Source organism: Balaenoptera acutorostrata, chromosome 6 (genome assembly GCF_949987535.1).
Source record: "Balaenoptera acutorostrata chromosome 6, mBalAcu1.1, whole genome shotgun sequence".
In the NCBI taxonomy this organism is placed as follows: domain Eukaryota; kingdom Metazoa; phylum Chordata; class Mammalia; order Artiodactyla; family Balaenopteridae; genus Balaenoptera; species Balaenoptera acutorostrata.
The window spans coordinates 81,119,462-81,141,758 of NC_080069.1; the positions used below are offsets into that span (position 1 = coordinate 81,119,462).

General features: G+C 39.4%; 1 protein-coding gene across 9 annotated transcripts in view; it reads left to right on the forward strand.

Annotated features, from left to right (window-relative positions):
- PCSK5 (proprotein convertase subtilisin/kexin type 5) overlaps positions 1-22,297 on the forward strand; it is a 475,211-nt gene that overhangs the window by 193,414 nt on the left and 259,500 nt on the right. For all 9 annotated transcript variants that reach the window (XM_057548456.1, XM_057548455.1, XM_057548453.1 and 6 more), the window contains exon 9: positions 9,347-9,447. In XM_057548456.1, the coding sequence (XP_057404439.1) occupies positions 9,347-9,447 (101 nt within the window). The remainder of the gene's footprint in view (positions 1-9,346; positions 9,448-22,297) is intronic.

A 22,297-nucleotide genomic window follows, 5' to 3' on the forward strand; every position in this document is an offset into this window, starting at 1 on the left:
ACTGGGTGGTCATTTAGGATTCTTCCATGGATGGACAAATCGATCATTCTGTGGTGAGGGATAGGGCTTGAGAGGAAAGATGGACACCATGATTTAATGTCAATATCCTTGATTCAGGTCATATTTCACTTTTTCCTAGTTGCTGCTTCTGATATCAAAACCTTTACTGACTCACTCAATATATAAAGTTATCTATTTAACTTTTACTTGGCTCTTCCTTTTGTTTAACCTCTCCCATTTTCATGGCAGCAATTTATTACTAATTTTTCTCTAGCCAGTTCTCAGATTCTCTTATTTTGCCTGAATCTCCAGATTACCCTCAATTGGAGAGGAATGTGGTAGCTGTTTCAAATTATAATCTCTAGCTACAGACAGACCACTCAGTGGCTAAGTAACCTTTACAGAGTCTTGGTTTCCTCATCTGTAAAATGGAAGTAAAGCCAGAACCAACCTCATAAATTTTCATGAAGATAACAATATACTGAACATAATGTACTTACACAATGCCTGTGGCAACGAGCCACCTAGTAAGTGGCTGGTACCCTTGTTTCCCAAGTCAGTGTAGCTTTCTGTATCGTGGGAGCTTAGGCTGGTCGTTTTTCCAGCTGTTGTTAACAGAGGTGCTTGTTGCACCTTCGTCTTTCCAATCTGTAGAACCACGATCTGTTCCACCCACCCCGTAAAGAATGGCACTTTGATGGTGAACATGTTAACAGTTTGAACATGAGTAGAGTTGGCGGCAACATCAGGCTTTTATGGTCCAGCTGCCCCTTTTCCTTCTAGATGTCAGAATGACAAATAATCCTGCTCTGCGCTTGGGACCTTTTCTTCACCACGCTTTGAACCAGATGTCTGTGGGCCCTCAGAGATGCCCGCTTCCTGGTAGTGGCATCCATGATTGAGTGTTACAGGAACAGCAGTGTCTCCCTTTGTTCTGGGGCGCCCCTCCCCAGTCCATCCATTTCCTTTTGTCATTTGCAGCTTCTTCAGAAGAGCACGGTTGTCATTCTTCATTCATAGAGCACCTTTGTGAGTTGAACTGAGGCAGACGCTGAGGATCCAGGAGAGAGGAAAGATCTCACTGCTTCTGGGAAAGCACTTTGGTTAAATAATTTTTTCTTGTCCTTTTCATGGTGTGCAAGTAGGAAAACCTTGCCCTGAGTTTCAGAACGTAGCCAAGTCTTCATCCCTTGGTTTCCTACCATCACTATCAGTACAGTTGTGGACCTTGGTATTCCACGCATGCTTTAATAGATTTGGATCAGTGATGGCCTTGAACCTTATTATAACAAGTGAAGCAACCAAACTATCAAGATTACTATGATAAGAAGCTCCCCTATAAGGTAAATAGAAATCAGTTGACATGACTGGTTATTATGAAAGAATGTTTTTATTAACAACACCATATACATTTTATTCCATGCCAGACATGTAGTACATTTATAGTTATATTAACATGTCATAAATATAACATTTTTTGCCCTTCTAATGTGTGCCTGGCAGTGTGCTATGCACATTGAATGCATCATCTCTTTGTGTCCCCAAAACATTATGCAGGAAGAGCAAGTATTGTCCCCACTTTACAGATGAGAAAACTAAAGTTTGAAAGGTTAAAAGAAACACATCTAGTAAGTAGTAGAGTCTGGATTCCAACCAAAGTTGTGTTGAACCCCCAGCCCACCTTGTAACCAATGTGCTGTCATGCCCCGGATCCTTTCCAGGGACATCCAGCATGGGGCTGTATGAAAGAATGGTGCTTTTCTTACCTGTTTGGGGTTCTCTTCACAGTGATTAAAAAAAAAAAAGAAAAGTATGTGGACTATATAGGCATCCACTGTTTTTCACTACTTGGCCCACTCGTTCTTCTTTAACATGGAAAGTAATTTTAATTTTTAAATTTATTACCTTTACTTTCATTTATAGTCTTTTTTTTTAAAATTTATTTATTTATTTATTTATTTTTGGCTGTGTTGAGTCTTCGTTTCTGTGCGAGGGCTTTCTCTAGTTTGCGGCAAGCGGGGGCCACTCTTCATCGCGATGCGCGGGCCTCTCACTATCGCGGCCTCTCTTGTTGCAGAGCACGGGCTCCAGACGCGCAGGCTCAGTAGTTGTGGCTCACGGGCCTAGTTGCTCCGCGGCATGTGGGATCTTCCCAGACCAGGGCTCGAACCCGTGTCCCCTGCATTGGCAGGCAGATTCTCAACAACTGCGCCACCAGGGAAGCCCCTCATTTATATTCTTGATGACAGTGTATTCAAATTTTATACACTCCTAATACAATGAGCAATTTGCTTCGTGGTCCTTTAGATCGGCGTTGTCCAGTAGAACTTTCTGCTGGGATGGAAAGGTTCTCCATCTGTGCTGCCAAAATGGTAGTCACTAGACACACGTGGCTGTCGAGCATGTTAAATGTGGCCAGTGCAATGGAAGAACTTTAACTTTAATTTTAATTCCGATTAAATTTTAATTGATTTAAATTTAAATATCCACATGGGACTATTGGTGATTATATTGAACACAACATTTTTATTTTTATGGCTCGCTAATTTTGAATTTCATGCCGTTAGACCTCTTCCTAACGCCCTCAGACGATCGATCGGTCTTCTTGCAAAACACCTAAGCCCTTGGCCAGTCTAAGTGGCTAGTTCCCGTGGCCTGGCGCTGAGCTCCCCAAAGTTACCTTTTGCCTTTTGTGTGATTTCAAACCAGGGCCCTCCTGTGCGACACGTGTCATCTGGCAGGAACACTCTTTTCCCAGAAACCACTTCATTTATGCCTCTTCTCCAATTTCCTCTCAGGAAGGCTGTTCTTCCTCACCTTCCCCTGAAAGAGTGGCACTCCCCTCTCCCCGCACTCTACCCTTTTATCCTGTTCAGTTTTCTTTCTAGCGTCCTTAGAGCTACTTAACATGATGTTATATATTTTTTTATTGACTGTCTGTTTTCCATGCTAGAATGGAAACCACTTGAGGTTGAAGACTTTGTTCTTTCCCAGAGGCTGAGCTTGATAAATGTTCAGGCGTAACTGACGTTGAGAAAGATAGAAGCCTCACAAGGGGTTTAAACAGTCACAGGAGGCAGGTAGGTGCTCTCTCTCTTTCAGAGAATCTTCCTCTACTGGTAGGTTGGAGAAAGGCAAAGGGTACTTGACAATATATTTCACATAGGAAATTGCCTGAAGGAATCCTGCTATGTAAAGCTGTACATCCAACTATTCTTAGTGTCAAGGATCCTTAAAGATCCTGTCTTTATGTAACCCTTCACTACCTCCTGAATTTCTCCCAAGTTCTCTGTTAGAGATAAAGCTCCCCTCTCTCCCCAGTCACTCCCATCATTAAATTATCTGTTTCTTTTGGGACTTGTTCAGCCTTTGTCTGTTTTTCCTCTAGTAATTTGTCTCAGTGATTGGAATATGGGGGCCATCGTATTCCTCCTGGGTCTAGTGAGCCAAGGTTTAAGTATATGCTCTGCTCAGCCCTCTTCTGATGTCATTTTATTTATTTGTGTTCAAAACAAACTTGCTGCCTGGGGTATCTCAGGGTTGGCCTGAAAGACCAGTTCCATTGGAGGAATTATCTTATTGCTTTTAATATTCCTAAGCAGCTACACATTTCCTTTTGCAGAAAGTACCCTCTCCACTAACGAATTTGTTATTCAGATGCAGTCATTACTATCATCTCTCTGTTTCTCCTTTTGATTTGGGAAATGTCATGATTTTTCATGAGTGAGAGACTAGCAAATCCAGATGTGTTTAGTTTGTATAGACGTCTGATCCATATTCTCTTGAGAATGTTAAAAAGAAGGAAGGAAAGTTTATGCCTGAAAAATTCTGATTTTGATTGTGGCCTGAAGGAGAATGGCGATACCCACTGGCTGACGGGGGCTGGATCCCAAGGCCGGTTTCGCCATAATTGCTGGTGATGGTCTGGAACTGCCACCTTTGCTCTCATGGGTGACTACACTCTGTAGCTCAGCTTTTTCTTTTGCTGCCATTTCAGGATTTGATACTTCACCACTTACCAGCTCTTTAGTGGCTGCATGTCCTTGGGCTCATGAATCTCTCTGAGCCTCCATTTCCTTAGTTAATAAATAGTATTGATATATCTTCCTTGCAGAGTTCTTGTGGATCAAATGTAATTTTATATACAGCTGTGTGCACACATACACACCTATCGCTCATTGCGTTGCTCTTTGCAAGTTGCTGGTGGTGGTGGTTTTAGAAGCAGTGCAGCTAGTGTTAGCAATAGTAGTAGTAAGAGAAATGGCTATACTTTAGACCCTGGATTGTATATATACACATACACGCATAATTTTTGTAGGCTGCTTATAAGTTTATGTAAGTCTTATTTGGAGAATCGATAAAGAAGTAACCTTGAAGTCTTTCCTAATAAGTGGGAGAGTTTAAAATATAGAACAAAATGAGTATAAAGGAGCTTGACACTAGTAATTCAACTTAACAAATAAATACTGTACCTCTGCTCTGTACCCAGCACTGAGCTGAACATTATAGAGATTCAAACAATGATATAAGATGGGATCCTTCTTTAGTGATAGCAACCTCACATTTATAAGCAAAACCTTACGTTTGTACTTTACAGTTACAGATTTTCATTGCAACATGGGAGTGGAATTTTGTGTGACCTTGTAAGTCATAATTGAATTTTACACCAGTCTTTGTGACTTTGGTGAACACCGAAAGCATTAGTTAGTCTTTGGTTCCTTTATATTTTGCTGTGCTTAATAAATCAGCTTCTCCTATTTTATTCGTTAACGCATTTAAGATGTAGTTTCTGCCCTTATCCTCCTCCAGAGCTGTGTCTGAAACAGGTTTTTTTTTTGGCACCTTTCTAATCCAAATCCAAATCAACACCAGAAACAAATTCAACCTAACAGACAGAATCATTTCACATTTTAAAAATATCTGTTCAGTTGCTCTTTTAACAGATATGAGACAATATGGCACCTTCAAAATAAGACAGATCACAAGATATCAGGGAGATAGAAACTCCTAACTCTGTAAAGAATTGTCATTTATGGCCAGCCTCAATCTGAACTGAGTTTCCCTGGAGAATTACATCAACAGGCTAAAATAAAAGATCCAATCAGCCCAAGTAATTGAAATGTGAAATACTCGGAAATAAGAGCTTAGGATGAGAAAAAGGGATGGTTCTTCTCAGCAGAAGCCTGACTCGACCTGAATACCCACCCCATCTCACCAAATCAAGATGACATCCCAAACTTTGTGGAGTCCAAAAGCCCATCTGCTACCCATCCCGGGAGAGGCTGAAAATCTAATTTGCTGATCAAGACAGCTTTGATCTGGTGTGAGGCCTGGTGTCATCTCCTGTTTCCTTCACTCTGATGGGCAGAAATGATATTTTCTTGAGCAATCTGAGACGTTCTGTGGAGAAAAATTCTGTTTCTGATTTGGGTAGTGAATTTGGGGAATTTAGAGCATGCAAGATGCGCCAGCGGGACCAAAACCAAATTCTGAGACATTCTAAAATGGAATTGAAACTTAATGCGCTTTATTGTTCTGTTTTCACATATCAACTCTCTGAATTCCCAGCCCCATGATGCGGGCCAACCGTTGAATGCAACTTTTCCTTTAAATTACACTGTCAGTTCTTGTATGCATGCGTTGTGATTAATGGGGTTACCCCATGTGGTTCCAGTTTGGGGAGCATCATTTTTCTTTAAAATTGCATGCTCCTTGGTGGTCTTTGCCTTTTCTCTCTAAAGATGGACATAAATATTTTCTGATGCTGTGCGTTCTCTTAATGACGAAAACCCTGCCTTAGATCTTTCCGGTAATTTACACCTCAATATCTCGACCACTGACAGTAACTTCCTCTTGAAATGACCCAGCTGGAGTTTCCACTTAAAGCAGGATGAGAAGGGAGTAAGGATGTTTTCGTTTCTTTTCTCTCCATTCCTTTTAACCTCCCTCCTCTCCATCACCTTCCTGCTCCACTCCCTTTCTACCCCTACTCACTACTCAAGTTTCATTTAGTTAAAGTGATTGGAAAAAAAAAATAAAAGCACAATGATGATGATATGCAATTCCACAAACTTGCCTATATTAATAGCATTTAACAGTAAATTGGTGTTTATATATAAAAGTACTGAGTGGCTGTTTACTTAACGTATATATCATTTGTGTATATACCTGCGGACCCTATTTGGATGGGGCATATTCCTATGGCCAACCCAACATCATAACATTTTTATTGTTCACTGGAGGTGAGGCTAGAGGTAGCTATTTATTACACTCGCAAATGCTGCACACACTTGGCGTCTCTATTCTGGATTTGTTTCTGTACATTGAAAGTGTCTGGTGCAGCTGAAGAATAAGCAAAATGAGCCAAGTGAGAAAACATCATGAAAAATCTTGAATTCAGGCACAAGTCATTGAAAAAAAAAAAAAACTTGGCAAAGGAATGTGACCGTGAGGGTGAGGTAAAATGAGAAAAATGCAGGCAAGGCCACCTCTCAACAACAGTGTATCTGGAGACCTGGAAACAGGCTGCTGCTGGGGTGTTTATGCATTGACTTAGGGACCAGGCCTTTGGAAAATAAGGCTGCAAATTCACCCATCATTTCAAATGAAATAGAAATCACTTTTTAACAATCCATCAATCCCACTTCTGAGTACATATCCAAAAGAATTGAAAACAGGATCTGGGGACTTCCCTGGTGGTGCAGTGGTTAAGAGTCCGCCTGCCAATGCAGGGGACACGAGTTTGAGCCCTGGTCCAGGAGGATCCCGCATGCCGTGGAGCAGCTAAGCCCAGTGCACCATGACTGCTGAGCCTGTGCTCTAGAGCCCGGGAGCCACAACTACTGAAGCCCACGTGCCTAGAGCCCGTGCTTCACAACAAGAGAGGCCACCGCAATGAGAAGCCTGCGCACCACAATGAAGAGTAGCCCCCACTCGCTGCAACTAGAGAAGGCCCTCGCACAGCGACGAAGACCCAACGCAGCCATAAAGAAGGAAGGGAGGAAGGAAAAAAACGAAAAGAAAAGAAAGAAAGAATTAAGAAAAGGCCAGCTGTGGGTCTAAAGGAGTTGGTCTTTAAAAAAAAGAATTGAAAACAGGATCTGGAAGAGATATTTACATACCTATGTTTATTGCAGCATTATTCACAATAGCCAAGAGGTGGAAGCAACCCAAATGCCAATTGACAGATGAATGAATAAAGAAAATATACTACATAATACAATGGAATATTATGCAGCCTAAAAAGAAGGAAATCCTGCCACATGCTACAACACGGATGAGCCTTGAGGACGTTATTCTAAGTGAAATAAGCCAATCACAAAAAAGACAAATGCTGCATAATTCCACTTACATGAGGTACCTAGAGCAGTGACAGTCACAGAAGCAAACAGTAGAATGGTGGTTGCCAGGGGCTGTGGAGGGGGCACGGGGAGTCGTTTAATGGATAGAGTTTCAGTCAGGCAGGGTGAAAATGTCGTAGAGCTCTAGGATTGCACAGCAAAGTGCATATAATTAACAATACTGTACTGTACACTTAAAAAGTTGTTAAAAGGGTAAATCTGTGTTATGTGTTTTTTTTACCTGGCCCCCTCCAAAAAGAAATACCTTTGTAACGTCAACAATTGAAAAATCTCAGAAGTTTCTTAATGTAGAAGTGGGTAGGGCTCTATTCACCCAGACATCTTGCGAACATCCACTGTGGAGGCTCAGAGGATGGCTAGCTAATCACGTCTGTGAATCTAGAAACAACTTGCCCTGCTTGCCAAACACGCGGTCGGGCTCTTGCCCAGCTCTCAGTTATTCCAGAAAAGAGTGCAAGGCTTGTCTCCTCTCTCCCACCACCTATCTACGCGGTTCTCTATATTTTTACTCTTTCTCCCATTTCTTTTGTATCAGTGCCTCTCTGGTATGGCTAATCTGGTAACATTAGTGGTGTCAAAAGGCATAAAGAACAGACGGTGAGCACTGATGGCCTCGTGTGAAACTAAATCACCGGGATGCCAATCTCGATTCATAACAGATAATTAAAGAGTCCCTTCAGACATCCTCACGTGACACTGAGGAAACTTTTAGGGGAGGACTCATTTCTAAAGAGTTATGCAGTGCTTTCTTTCGGTGATGAGCAAATTTCTTTCCAAATCAGCTAATCTGCATTCTTCTCTTGAAGGACGCACCTTAGAAAAGCAAGGCTTTGTTTTCGCCACCTCTATTACCCTACACCTTTCTGCTGACCTTTCACCTCAGTTTTCTTATCTGTAAAATATGGGCAATATACTTGTCTTGATGACGGAGAAAGCTTTACCAATGTCTTCCAATAACTACAATGAGACTCCTAAGTTCATCTCACAAGTCTTGTAGCTTCCCAACAGGAGGGCTATTAGTCCCAAGGGGGCAAAAAAGGATTCTTATCAGGGAGGGAGGATCTTAGATATTACAGTGGTTTGCAAAATTATATACCATAGTGCTTTATTTCTCTTGTTATGAAGATTCTGCATTTAATGTTTCTTCTTTCATGAAATGATCATGGAACAAAGGTTGAGAAACACTGCCCTTGCTGATGGGCATGTTATTCAGCCACAGCTGAAGTGAACTAGATTCAAAAACCAAGAGGAAAAAATGATCTAGTCCTCACGTTTTGATTTTTAAAAAATGGAAAATGGCTAATCTCCTATAGTATACAAGCATGCACTTAGGGCTGTTCATTTCACATCAAGTACACTGGCTTCAACCTTGTTTTTAGTGTTTGTGTTAAATCTATCAGGAAGTCTTGGTTCATCCAAGTCACATTTCTGTGCATTCTAAAAATGAGTCTGTAAGCAAAGTTCCTTCTCGGGCAGAATAAGTCTTTTGCTTGAAATCTGCAGCTTTTCCAAGGTAATAGTTCTAGGAGGGCAGGAACAAGACCCTGTGCTTTTATTCCTTATGCTAGGTGCTTAACTCAGTGTCTGGTTGTTGGCGCAACATGTTTGATTATTTAAAATGTTGGAGTAATGAAAGAACTTTTGTTTTAACTAAAGCTGGGACCAGAGAGAGGCAAGTGAGGTGCCTAGGGTGTAAAATTTAAGGATACACTTGCACAACCCATATGTTTCAGGCCAAAGGCTCACCTTAGTCCTGACCCTGGTTGTAACACAAGTGGAATCCAATTTCCAAACCCTCCCCTTTTCAGAGTTGATTTACACAGGCGATTCTCTGGAAGTGATACAGTCACAGGAGTGCAGGAACAAGGAATTTAAAACAACTATTTCAACACCCCTCCATTCCAGTTTTATGAGTAAATTTCTTTTTACTTGCATGTGACTCACATTGACCCCAGAGCCCTAAATTTTCCACTTCTGTCTTCTAGATCACTACGGATCTGAGGCAGCGTTGCACGGACAACCACACTGGGACATCGGCCTCAGCCCCCATGGCTGCAGGCATCATTGCACTGGCCCTGGAAGCCAAGTAAGCCTTTATCTCCATATGTCTCCACTGGCGACAGCCCCTCAGCTCAAGGATAGTTTACCCCTTCGCTAGTATACAATCCCGAGCACAACAAGCCAGAATATAATCTTCCCAATTCCACCTTTAAAACTTCAAAGATTAGGCCTTAAGAAAAGCTTCCCCTCTATTAAGGGAAAAGGCAACTTTTTTGGGTTTTATCTTCTTAAAAAATCAAACTGTGTAATTACTTTATTGTGGAGTCATAGTACAAGCATGCCAGTTGGCTCTAACACTCTTGCCTTGTTGAGGTTTTTATTCTAGTCGGGGAATGTTCTGTGAGTCTCAGAAAGCTTAGGTCTGCCCACTTCTGGTTCCTTTCCCTGCAGGACAGATTCTGAGCAATGCAGCTCAGATTCCATGACAATAGAAACCATCACAGACTCACTCTGGGGAACAAAACACGTCAAGGTCATATGACAGGAGCCCGGGAAGAAAGACAACCCACTTAACTTAAATCCTTCTTAATGTTGTCAAATTTGGTGTTTAAAAGATCCCTTTGAAAGGCCCCCTCAGGTTATTTTAGGTTCTTAGGTTAGAATTATATGGTGGTAGGCCTCCTCTCTTCTTTCTCTAAGCACCAATAGATTAGTTTGTCTTAACTCTTTGAAAACCTAATAGAGAGCTACACTCCCTTAACCCTCAATTTCAAAAGCCAAAATGGCCTGAAAACTGAAAGTTGTTTTTTGCACATTTGACACCAAAACTCATTTGATGGCAAAGCTTTCCCAGAACTGATTTGAAGCTATTTTCAGTCTTTATGTATTGTGAAAATTCATACATTTCACTGTAGAAGCATTAATATATTTGATTATGAGGTGCTAGCTTGGACCCCACTGGAAGTTTTGTGTACCATATGCTATGGACACCATATCTGAAAAAATTTTGAATTCCCAACACATCTGGTCCAAGGATTTTATAAAAGGGATTGTGGGCCTGAACTCTGAGGCCATCCCTACAAGAGGATCATAACAAAAAGGAATTGAAGTAATGACATAAGTGTTTTTCCAAAAGTAACCTTGCATCCCTGCCCTAGGGAGGAATGGAAGGAGTCTTTCATATAAACCTGATATAGAGCAGTAGCAGGTGACAGGGAAAGAATACAAGAATCATGATGAGACTCGGGTATTAATAAGAACAGTACTGTTTCATTCCCAGTACGTATTGGCTTCCCAACATTTACAGCTGACTCTCTATAAGGCAAACAGCCTCTGTCAAGGCAGTTGGGCCTCAGTGTAATATGGATTCAGTAAATTGCTAAGTCATGTGTAATTCCTTGGACTGAGACAGGCAGAAGAACACAGGCTCTGGATATGGTGCTATCTTAGTCTGTTCAAGCTGCTATAACAAAATACCATAAACTGAGTAGCTTATAAACAACAAACACTTATTTCTCACAGTTCTCAAAGCTGGAAAGTCCAAGATCAAGGTGCCAGCAGACTTAGTGTCTGGCAAGGACCCACCTCCTAGTTGGCCTTACATGGTAGAAGAAAGGGGCAAGGGAGATCTCTGGATAAATGTCTCTTATAAGGGCACTGATCCCATTAAAGAGGGATCCAGCCTTGTGACCTAATCACCTCCCAAAGGCCCTACCTCCTAATACTCTCACATTGGGTGTTAAGTTTCAACATACGAATTTTGAGGGCACACAAATATTCAGACCATAGCAGGTACCATATCTTTTGGTGGCCTCCTGCCCCTAAGCATTGACACTGAGAGATATTCAAGCTCCCATCAATGTTTGGATTTCTTTTGTTTTGGCAGGGTTAAATATTAAATCATTTCAACATATTTTATCTTTTAAAGTGTTAAAAGTTTAGCGAGGAGCTGGCACTTATCCTATTCTCACTTTATAACTTTTCACTGGACTGTTCTGACAGCAGATTAAGTGTCTGTGTTTTTAATTTTGTGACTGTAAATTGGATTTTGAAAAATATATCATCTTCATTCTGAAATTCTGGGTTGTTTCTCTGGAATAGTCTCCTGTCCACAAAACACTGAAAAACAAAATCAGGAATTCTTCCTGCACCTCCCCATTTCCCAAAAAAAGGATATAATCTCAAATTTGGCAACCAAGTACCATAACTGTGGCTATACAGCACATGCTACTCAGTTCCTTGAAATACTACTATAACACTAATATTTTCAACAATAATTCTTTTAACCACTATTTAAGCTCAAATGAAAAATCCTTAATTTTATGCCTCAAACAACACACTCAGATAAGGTTGCTTTGGGGCTGGGGAACACACTGGAAAGCTGCCTGTTTTCTTTCCCTTTGCATTTTGAGCATTGTTTTAAGATTGATTTTTGCCAAAACTGCAGTGGGTGGAAGGAAGGTCCTAGGATACAGTTTATGTAGAAAATCCACTGTATTTTAAGATTTTAAACAGTCTAGTCCGATCATGTGGCCAAAGTAGATAGTAAACAACCAGATCAGGTGAGAAAGAATAAACCTTTCCTTGCATCTCTATCGGTTTGTTCTACAGGCCATTCTTTGCCTGTAAGTGAAGCTGAAAGTTAGGGGAAAGAGGTCTGAGTACCTAAAGAGTGGGTCAGGCATGGATGTTAAACTAGCATCAATAAGCAATGGGCCTCCCACAGGAGAAAAAAGTATCTAAATAGCAAAGAGCTCAAGTAACAGTGTGCCAAGTTTGCAGTTGTTCTAAACAAAGCTAAGTTTAACCCTTGGTAAGTGTACCTCACCCAGTCACCCAGCCTCCACCACTAGTACTTCTTAACAACACTTAAACCTTGGTATTTTGAGATTCAACCTTTGCTATCACAAGTTGAAGAGCCTGATAGAAGTTCCCCGTTATCCACGTTCCAAGACCCCCAGTGGATGCCTTTAACCACAGATAGTACCAAGACCTATATGTACTATGTTTTTTCCTATAAGTACATACCTATAACAAAGTTTAATTTATAAATTAGGCACAGTAAGAAATGAAGAACAATAACTAAAAATAGAACAATTATAACAATATACTGTATTAAAAGTTATGTGAATGTGGTCTCTCTCAAAACATCTTATAGAACCATACTCACTCTTCTTGTGATGATGTGAGATGATAAAATGCCTCCATGTTGAGATGAAGTGAGGTGAATGACGTAGGCATTGTGATGTAGTGTTAGGCTACTACTGACCTTCTGACGATAGGTCAGAAGGAGGGTCATCTTTGGGTAATCTGGATCATCACGCCATGGTTGGTGATCCCAGGTGGGACAGGGCTGGACGGTATGAGATTTCATCGCACTACTCAGAACGCTGTACAATTTAAACTTATGAATTGTATGTTTCTGGAATTTTCCATGTAATATTTTTGGACCACGGTTGACCATGCATAAATGAAACCGCAGAAAGAGAAGACAAGGATTGGGGCGGGGAGGTGGACCACTGTACTCCCTTGTAAGGAGGGAAGAGAGAAAGCCAGAGCTGGGTAGAATTCTGGCCCAGGACTCTGTCCAGCACTTCAGATATTCACCCCCTGCTCAGGTCAGATGAGTCACGGGATGAGGCTGAGTGTTCAGGTGAAAAGCTGCAGGCAGGGACTGCCAATCCCTATCCAGCTGCATATCCCAGCTCTTTCTGCCCGACAAGGAGAAATGCGTCGTTTCTCCTAATGTCACTAGGTTACAGTAGTATATACTCAGGGAAAACTGCCACGTCCCAGCTTCTTCACAGCCTGCTTCCTTTATGTCCCCACGTGTCTGCTTGCATCAGTAGGACTGTGGGTCCTACTCTGGATGCTACTCCAGCTGTTGACCCCTCTGCAATCTGAGTCTTCTTGCTCCCCTAAGGTTGGAGCTTTCCAAAAAAATCTTCTTAGGAAACTAAGGGGAGAGAAAACAAAATCAAAACATAGAAACAGAGAAGCTTCAAGTGTTCAGATCTCTTATCTGAATGCAACAAAAGTTTGGTCATTAACTCTGCTGTGATAACTAATAGGACTCCCAGGCCATCCTTATCCTATGGGGTATGTACGAACATGTGTTGCAAGAAACTCCACTGTAACACACCCCCAGATCCTTGGGTAAAAGTGTACCACTCCCAAGACCGGAAGGATTCTCAGTTCTAAAAACCTACCTCCTTTCCTTTTTTTCCTGAGTCTGAGCCTCTTTAAGCTCTATAGCCACCTCTGACAGTCTGATCATAACTTTGCCTTTCTAATTACTAAACAATTTCCTCCTGCTCCTAAAAATGTTACCTGGGTGCAAGAAGCAATTTCTAAAAATCAGGAGCAATTTCAGAATAAGAGAAAACACTAGCATCTTAAAAGAGAGGCAAGAAAACTGTTTTCTGTTTTGGGGTACCCTCATCACATATGTGTTGGTTCAGAGGTTTATAATATTTCTGTTGTTTGGCTTTTGTGGATTTGGGGGGAATTTTCTGGTTTTTCAGCTGAGTGAATAGGGAATATGTAATCAGTGATTACAAGTAAACTAATTATCATTTGGGCCATTGCTACTTAAAATGATATCTTTTTATATAGTGTAACTGAAAAAGTTTAAGTAAAATAAGTGTCCTGGGAGAAGGTTTCTTTATTTTTTTTTTTATTGAAATATAGTTGATTTACAATGTTGTGTTAATTTCTGCTGTACAACAAAGTGATTCAGTTATACATATATACACATTCTTTTTAAAATATTTTCCATTATGGTTTATCATAGGATACTGAATATAGTTCTCTGCTATACAGTAAGACCTTGTTGTTTATCCATTCCATATATAACACCTTACATCTGCTAACCTCAACCTCCCACTCCACCCCTCCCCTCCCCCAACCCCCTCCCCCTTGGCAACCACTAGTCTGTTCTCAATGTCAGTGAATCTGTTTCTGTTTCGTAGATAAGTTCATTTATGCCATATTTTACATTCCACACATAAGTGATACCATATACTATTTGTCTTTCTCGTTCTGACTTACTTCACTTAGTATGATAATCTCTAGTTGTATCCATGTTGCTGTAAATGACATTATTGTGTTCATTTTTATGGCTGAGTAGTATTCTACTGTATATATGTATATACCACACCTTCTTGATCCATTCATCTGTTGATGGACATTTAGGTTGTTTCCATGTCTTGGCTATTGTGAATAGTGCTGTTGTGGACATAGGGGTGCATGTATCTTTTTGAATTAGAGTTTTCTCTGCATATATGCCCAGGAGTGGAATTGCTGGATCATATGGTAATTCTATTTTCAGTTTTCTGAGGAACCTGGAAGCAGGTTTCTTAAATGAAGAAAGTAGTGAAACATAACTAATAGTGTTGAGTGAGCAACCTAGAAAAACATCAAGTCACATTTGTAAGGTGCTTTGTATCTCAGTGCTGGTATATATTACCAGTACTCCAGACCTGTAGAAAGAAAAAAATATGTTGCTAGCAAATGATGTTTCATATAAAATGGTTTATAAAATACAGTTGAAATAACTGACATTCATAAAAACCTAGTATTCAGAATCATAAACTCTGTTTTACTGAAAGTTTTCCTGCCTTGAGTCTGCAACTATTAGCTAAGGAAAGCTATTTTAATAGAGTGTTTTATATGTTAAATTATCAGCATTAGCTCAGGAAATTCAGAATTTAAGTTCACCAAAGAAACCTTTTTGCCTTGAATCGCAAGTGGTCTCTCGCTGGAAATTTGAACAGTATGTACTCGGCAAACAAGAAATGTTGCACAGTGAATGGTAAATAAAAGGGACTGAGTTGGGTAGAAACATCTGAAATTATTTAGCACTGATACAAGGAATCTGCCACAAATTCCTGTTTTAAGTGACCCAATGCCTTTTCCTCAGATTTCATATCTCAGGGGCCACAGGGATACTATCCTTTGAGAACATTTAATATATCTAGATCTAAATTTAGAAAATAAATAAATTGGGGTGGCAGCTGTTATTCTGTTCTATTCTGTATATTCTATAATGCGTATTCTATTCTACACATATATCTATTCTATATATGCATATATGTATTCTATATATACTAGAAACAGACCTGGTACACATTAAACATTAGCTGCCCTTGGTGTTCTACACTTATGCATGCATACATACACACACATTCCTAGGTAGGCTCATCTACTTTCTTATTATTATCTATCTGTTCTCTCTTATTTCAGTTGTCATATTACCACTGGTTTATAGAATATACCATATAGGTATATGTAGAACAAGATTGTAGAATATATATAGAGAGAATATAGTTCTAGATAGCTTAGACAACTTCTGTTCTTGTACTACAGATGTTTTTGTATGTATTGTCTTCCAAACAAGGCTTAAACTCCTTGAGACTAAAGATTGTATCTTACAGTCTTTATTTATGTGTATGTAATCAGTATCTATTGCATACTAAAAATAATTTTTTTAACATCTTTATTGGAGTATATTTGCTTTACAATATTGTGTTAATTGCTGCAGTATAACAAAGCAGTGGGGTGAGATGTGACAGGGTAAGAGAGTGTCATGGACATATATACACTACCAAATGTAAAATAGATAACTAGTGGGAAGCAGCCGCATAGCACAGGGAGATCAGCTCGGTGCTTTGTGACCACCTAGAGGGGTGGGATGGGAAGGGTGGGAGGGAGGGAGATGCAAGAGGGAAGAGAAATGGGAACATATTGTATATGTATAACTGATTCACTTTGTTGTAAAGCAGAAGCTAACACACTATTGTGGGGCAATTGTGCTTCAATAAAGATGTTTAAAAAAAAAAAAAAAAGCGAATCAGCTATACGAATACATATATCCCCATATCCCCTCCCTCTTGCGTCTCCCTCCCACCCTCCCTATCTCACCCCTCTAGGTGATCACAAAGCACCGAACTGATCTCCCTGTGCTATTAGGCTGCTTCCCACTAGCTATCTATTTTACATTTGGTAGTGTATATATGTCCATGCCACTCTCTCACATCGTCTCAGCTTACCCTTCCCCCTCTCCCTCCCCATGTCCTTAAGTCCGTTCTCTACATCTGCGTCTTTATTCCTGTCCTGCCCCTAGGTTCTTCAGAACCAATTTTTTTTTTTAGATTCCATATATATATGTGTTAGCATATGGTATTTGTTTTTCTCTTTCTAACTTACTTCACTCTGTATCACAGACTCTAGGTCCATCCACCTCGCTACAAATAACTCAATTTTGTTTCTTTTTATGGCTGAGTAATATTCCATTGTATATATGTGCCACACCTTTATCCATTCATCTGTCGATGGACACTAAGGTTGCTTCCATGTCCTGGCCATTGTAAATAGTGCTGCAATGAACATTGTGGTACATGACTCCTTTGAATTATGGTGTTCTCAGGGTATATGACCAGTAGTGGGATTGCTGGGTCATATGGTAGTTCTATTTTTAGTTTTTAAAGGACCCTCCATACTGTTTTCCATAGTGGCTGTATCAATTTGCATTCCCACCAACAGTGCAAGAGGGTTCCCTTTTCTCCACACCCTCTCCAGCATTTATTGTTTGTAGATTTTTTGATGATGGCCATTCTGACTGGTGTGAGGTGATACCTCATTGTAGTTTTGATTTCCATTTCTCTAATAACTAGTGATGTTGAGCATCCTTTCATGTGTTTGTTGGCAATCTGTATATATTTTTTGGAGAAATGTATGTTTAGGTCTTCTGCCCATTTTTGGATTGGGTTGTTTGTTTTTTTGATATTGAGTTGCATGAGCTGCTTGTATATTTTGGGATTAATCCTTTGTCAGGTGCTTCGTTTGCAAATATTTTCTCCCATTCTGAGGGTTGTCTTTTCATCTTGTTTATGGTTTCCTTTGCTGTGCAAAAGCTTTTAAGTTTCATTAGGTCCCATTTGTTTATTTTGGGTTTTATTTCCATTTCTCTAGGAGGTGGGCCAGAAAGGATCTTGCTGTGATTTATGTCACAGAGTGTTCTGCCTATGTTTTCCTCTAAGAGTTTTATAGCATCTGGCCTTGCATTTAGGTCTTAAATCCATTTTGAGTTTATTTTTGTGTATGGTGTTAGGGACTGTTCTAATTTTATTCTTTTACATGTAGCTGTCCAGTTTTCCCAGCACCACTTATTGAAGAGGTTGTCTTTTCTCCACTATATATATTCTTGTCTCCTTTATAAAAGATAAGGTGACCATATGTGTGTGGGTTTATCTCTGGGCTTTCTATCCTGTTCCATTGATCTATATTGCTCTTTTTGTGCCAGTACCATACTGTATTGATGACTGTAGCTTTGTAGTATAGTCTGAAGGCAGGGAGCCTGATTCCTCCAGCTCCGTTTTTCTTTCTCAAGATTGCTTTTGCTATTTGGGGTCATTTGTGTTTCTATACAAATTGTGAATTTTTTTGTTCTACTTCGGTGAAAAATGCCATTGGTAGTTTGATAGGGATTGCACTGAACCTATAGATTGCTTTGGGTAGTATAGTCATTTTCACAATGTTGATTCTTCCAATCCAAGAACATGGTATATCTCTCCGTCTGTTTGCATCATCTTTAATTTCTTTCATCAGTGTCTTATAGTTTTCTGCATACAGGTCTTTTGTCTCCTTAGGTAGGTTTATTCCTAGGTATTTTATTCTTTTTGTTGCAATGGTAAATGGGAGTGCTTCTTTAATTTCTCTTTCAGATTTTTCATCATTAGTGTACAGGAATGCAAGAGATTTCTTTGTATCCTGCTACTTTACCAAATTCATTGATTAGCTCTAGTAGTTTTCTGGTAGCATCTTTATGAGTCTCTATATATAGTATCATGTCATCTGCAAAGAGTGACAGCTTTACTTCTTCTTTTCCGATTTGGATTCCTTTTATTTCTTTTTCTTCTCTGATTGCTGTGGCTAAAACTTCCAATGCTATGTTGAATAATAGTGGTGAGAGTGGACAACCTTGTCTTGTTCCTGATGTTAGAGGAAATGCTTTCAGTTTTTCACCATTGAGAATGATGTTGGCTATGGGTTTGTCACATATGGCCTTTATTATGTTGAGGTAAGTTCCCTCTATGCCTACTTTCTGGAAGGTTTTTATTATAAATGGGTGTTGAGTTTTGTCAAAAGCTTTTTCCGCATCTATTGAGATGATCATATGGTTTTTCTCCTTCAGTTTGTTAATATGGTTTTTCACATTGATTGATTTGCATATATTGAAGAATCCTTGCATTCCTGGGATAAATCCCACTTGATCAGGATGCATGTATGATCCTTTTAATGTACTGTTGGATCTGTTTGCTAGTATTTTGTTGAGGATTTTTGCATCTTTGTTCATCAGTGATATTGGCCTGTAGTTTTCTTTCTTTGTGACATCTTTGGTTTTGGTATCAGGGTGATGGTGGCCTTGTAGAAAGAGTTTGGGAGTGTTCCTCCCTCTGCTACATTTTGGAAGAGTTTGAGAAGGATAGGTGTTAGCTGTTCTCTAAATGTTTGATAGAATTTGCCTGTGAAGTCATCTGGTCCTGTGCTTTTGTTTGTTGGAAGATTTTTAATCACAGCCTCAATTTCGGTGCTTGTGATTGGTATGTTTATATTTTCTATTTCTTCCTGGTTCAGTCTTGGAAGGTTGTGCTTTTCCAAGAATTTGTCCATTTCTTCCAGGTTGTCCATTTTATTGCCGTAGAGCTGCTTGTAGTAGTCTCTTAGGATGCTTTGTATTTCTGCTGTGTCTGTTGTAACTTCTCCTTTTTCATTTCTAATTTTATTGATTTGAGTCTTCTCCCTCTTCTTCTTGATGAGTCTGGCTAATGGTTTATCAATTTTGTTTATCTTCTCAAAGAACCAGCTTTTAGTTTTATTGATCTTTGCTATCGTTTCCTTCATTTGTTTTTCATTTATTTCTGATCTAATCTTTATGATTTCTTTCCTTCTGCTAACTTGGGGGGGTTTTTTGTTCTTCTTTCTCTAATTGCTTTAGGTGTAAGGTTAGGTTGTTTATTTGAGATTTTTCTTGTTTCTTGAGGTAGGATTGTATTGCTATAAACTTCCCTCTTAGAACTGCTTTTGCTGCCTCCCATAGGTTTTGGGTTGTAGTATTTTCATTGTCATTTGTTTCTAGGTATTTTTTGATTTCCTCTTTGATTTCTTCAGTGATCTGTTGGTTATTTAGTAGCATATTGTTTAGCCTCCATTTGTTTGTATTTTTTACAGATTTTTTCATGTAATTGATATCTAATCTCATAGCGTTGTGGTCGGAAAAGATACTTGATTCGATTTCAATTTTCTTAAATTTACCAAGGCTTGATTTGTGACCCAAGATATGATCTATCCTGGAGAATGTTCCATGAGCACTTGAGAAGAAAGTGTATTCTGTTGTTTTTGGATGGAATGTCCTATGAATATCAATTAAGTCCATCTTGTTTAATGTGTCATTTAATGCTTGTGTTTCCTTATTTATTTTCGTTTTGGATGATCTGTCCATTGGTGAAAGTGGGGTGTTAAAGTCCCCTACTATGATTGTGTTACTGTCGATTTCCCTTTTATGGCTGTTAGCATTTCCCTTATGTACTGAGGTGCTCCTATGTTGGGTGCATAAATATTTACAATTTTTATATCTTCTTCTTGGATTGATCCCTTGATCATTATATAGTGTCCTTCTTTGTCTCTTGTAATAGTCTTTATTTTAAAGTCTATTTTGTCTGATATGAGAACTGCTACTCCAGCTTTCTTTTGATTTCCATTTGCATGGAATATCTTTTTCCATCCCCTCACTTTCAGTCTGCATGTGTCCCTAGGTCTGAAGTGGGTCTCTTGTAGACAGCATATGTACAGGTCTTGTTTTTGTATCCATTCAGCCAGTCTACATCTTTTGGCTGGAGTATTTAATCCATTTACATTTAAGGTAATTACCGATATGTATGTTCCTATTACCATTTTTTTAAATTGTTTTGGGTTTGGTATTGTAGGTCTTTTCCTTCTCTTGTGTTTCCTGCCTAGAGATAAAAATAATTTTTAAAGCATCATGCTAGGAGCTAAGTGAATTAGGCAGGACATAATTCAGGTATTTGTAAAATATGTCACTTGCCTTCAAAGGATCTTAAAATATTATTAGGGGGCAAATGGACACTAACATTCATGCACAAATAATTTAAGAAAGTCCATGAAATAGTTTTGGTGGAAAGGTGGTGGAACGTGCAGGATTTGGATGAAAATTGAAACAGTCAGACTCGATGATGATCCAAATTGCAACCTTGGTGCCATGGCACTTGTATAATCTCTATGACACCTTAAACACCATGTTTTGAACAAGTTCAATTCTAAACAAACATTAAATTAATCCATCTATTCCAACCTTCTTAATTTTTGTACAAGGGAAATGAGGTTTATGGAATTGCTCAATTTCATATATTATTTTTACCTCTCAGTTCCTCTCATTGCTGTTGCATAGTGACTCCTCTCGTGCACTGCCACAACTCATCTCTTACCCAGTTTACTTATCATTCCTTAGAACTGGGCTTAACCTGGGTAAAATAAAGACATGATGGTATTCCCTCTTTTAGCTTCCAGAAGAAGTCCCTTTACCTTTGATCTTCAGTGGAAGGGTTAATGTGAGACGTGGAAAGATCAACCTGTGAAGAATTAAAGACGCGTTGGGCCACAGGAAGATTCACCTCATATGCTGTTGTTTTCAGAAAACTATCCCGAAAAGTCTTTTCTTAGGAAATTAAACTTATCCAATTAAACTTATCTGCATGTCTGTAAGACCTAAAAAGTCCATCTATATAAATGTTATGCAGTTCCCCTTCATCAACCACTTTACATCTTTGTTTTACCTTTCGTTATAGTCTCTCTCTTACCTATGTATATTTCCAGTGCAAGAAAAAATGGGCCACTGCCCAAAATATTTGGGATGCAGTTATTGTGAGAAGTTAATACCTAAGGCAGTTGAAAGGGATTCTGGAGTTTTTAACAAACTAAGTTAAAGTAACTAATTGAGGGGCTTCAAAGTTCTAGAACTGACCATCTTGAAGGGAGGCCGCATATGAAAGATATGATAGGCATAAACATTTCTAAATATTGGAGTTAGCATCTTAGGCCTGATATCTTGTAAACTGTTCTTATCTTCTTTGTTTTGTTTTAATTAAAAACATTTCAGTATAAAATGTTCCATTAAAAATTCTCCCAAGGGCCACATTCAGCTGTATGAAATGTTGCAGTGGGCAGGGAGCACAAATGCATTTGGTGATTGAGGTAAAATAACAGAGGATATACCAACTCTTTCCTTTTAGGAGAGTTTTATTTATTTCAATTAGAACTTAGCACATGCACAGATAGTGAGAATACAAGCATAAATGCTCAGGTTCTGTATAATTACAGGTTAAAGAAGGAGTTATTACACATGTCCTTCCTTTCACATACTCTTAGAGTTTCTCCTATATTATAATGTTGTAGTTCTGGCTTAGAATTTAGCTGAGATTTCTGGCATGAATGGTTGGGCTATATACTGTAAGGAGGGTGAAGAAAATTAAAATGTAGTCAGGGAGGAGAGCTGAAAAAGGGGTTTGTGAGGTAGAAACAGCACACATTTCCATGCGAGGCTGAGCGGACAGAGAAGGGATGTACTGTCCTGGATTGTTCCCTATAGTGACATAATTGTAACCAGACTCACAGAGCAGTTACCACGGGCCTTCTGCCAGGACCGTGCATGAAAATAGCTTTGTTATGTCTACACACACACAGACAATACACTGTGTCCTCTAGCACTTTGCAAGTTCAAATTATGTAGAAGCCAATTCTCACTGGACTCAACTTTGTACCTTAACTGATGGTCAGTGGCTTAAAACAATGCAGCTTCCAAAGGTGTCCTTTATTACTAGAAAACCCCTGGTCAACAGGCTCATTCACTTTGTATTATC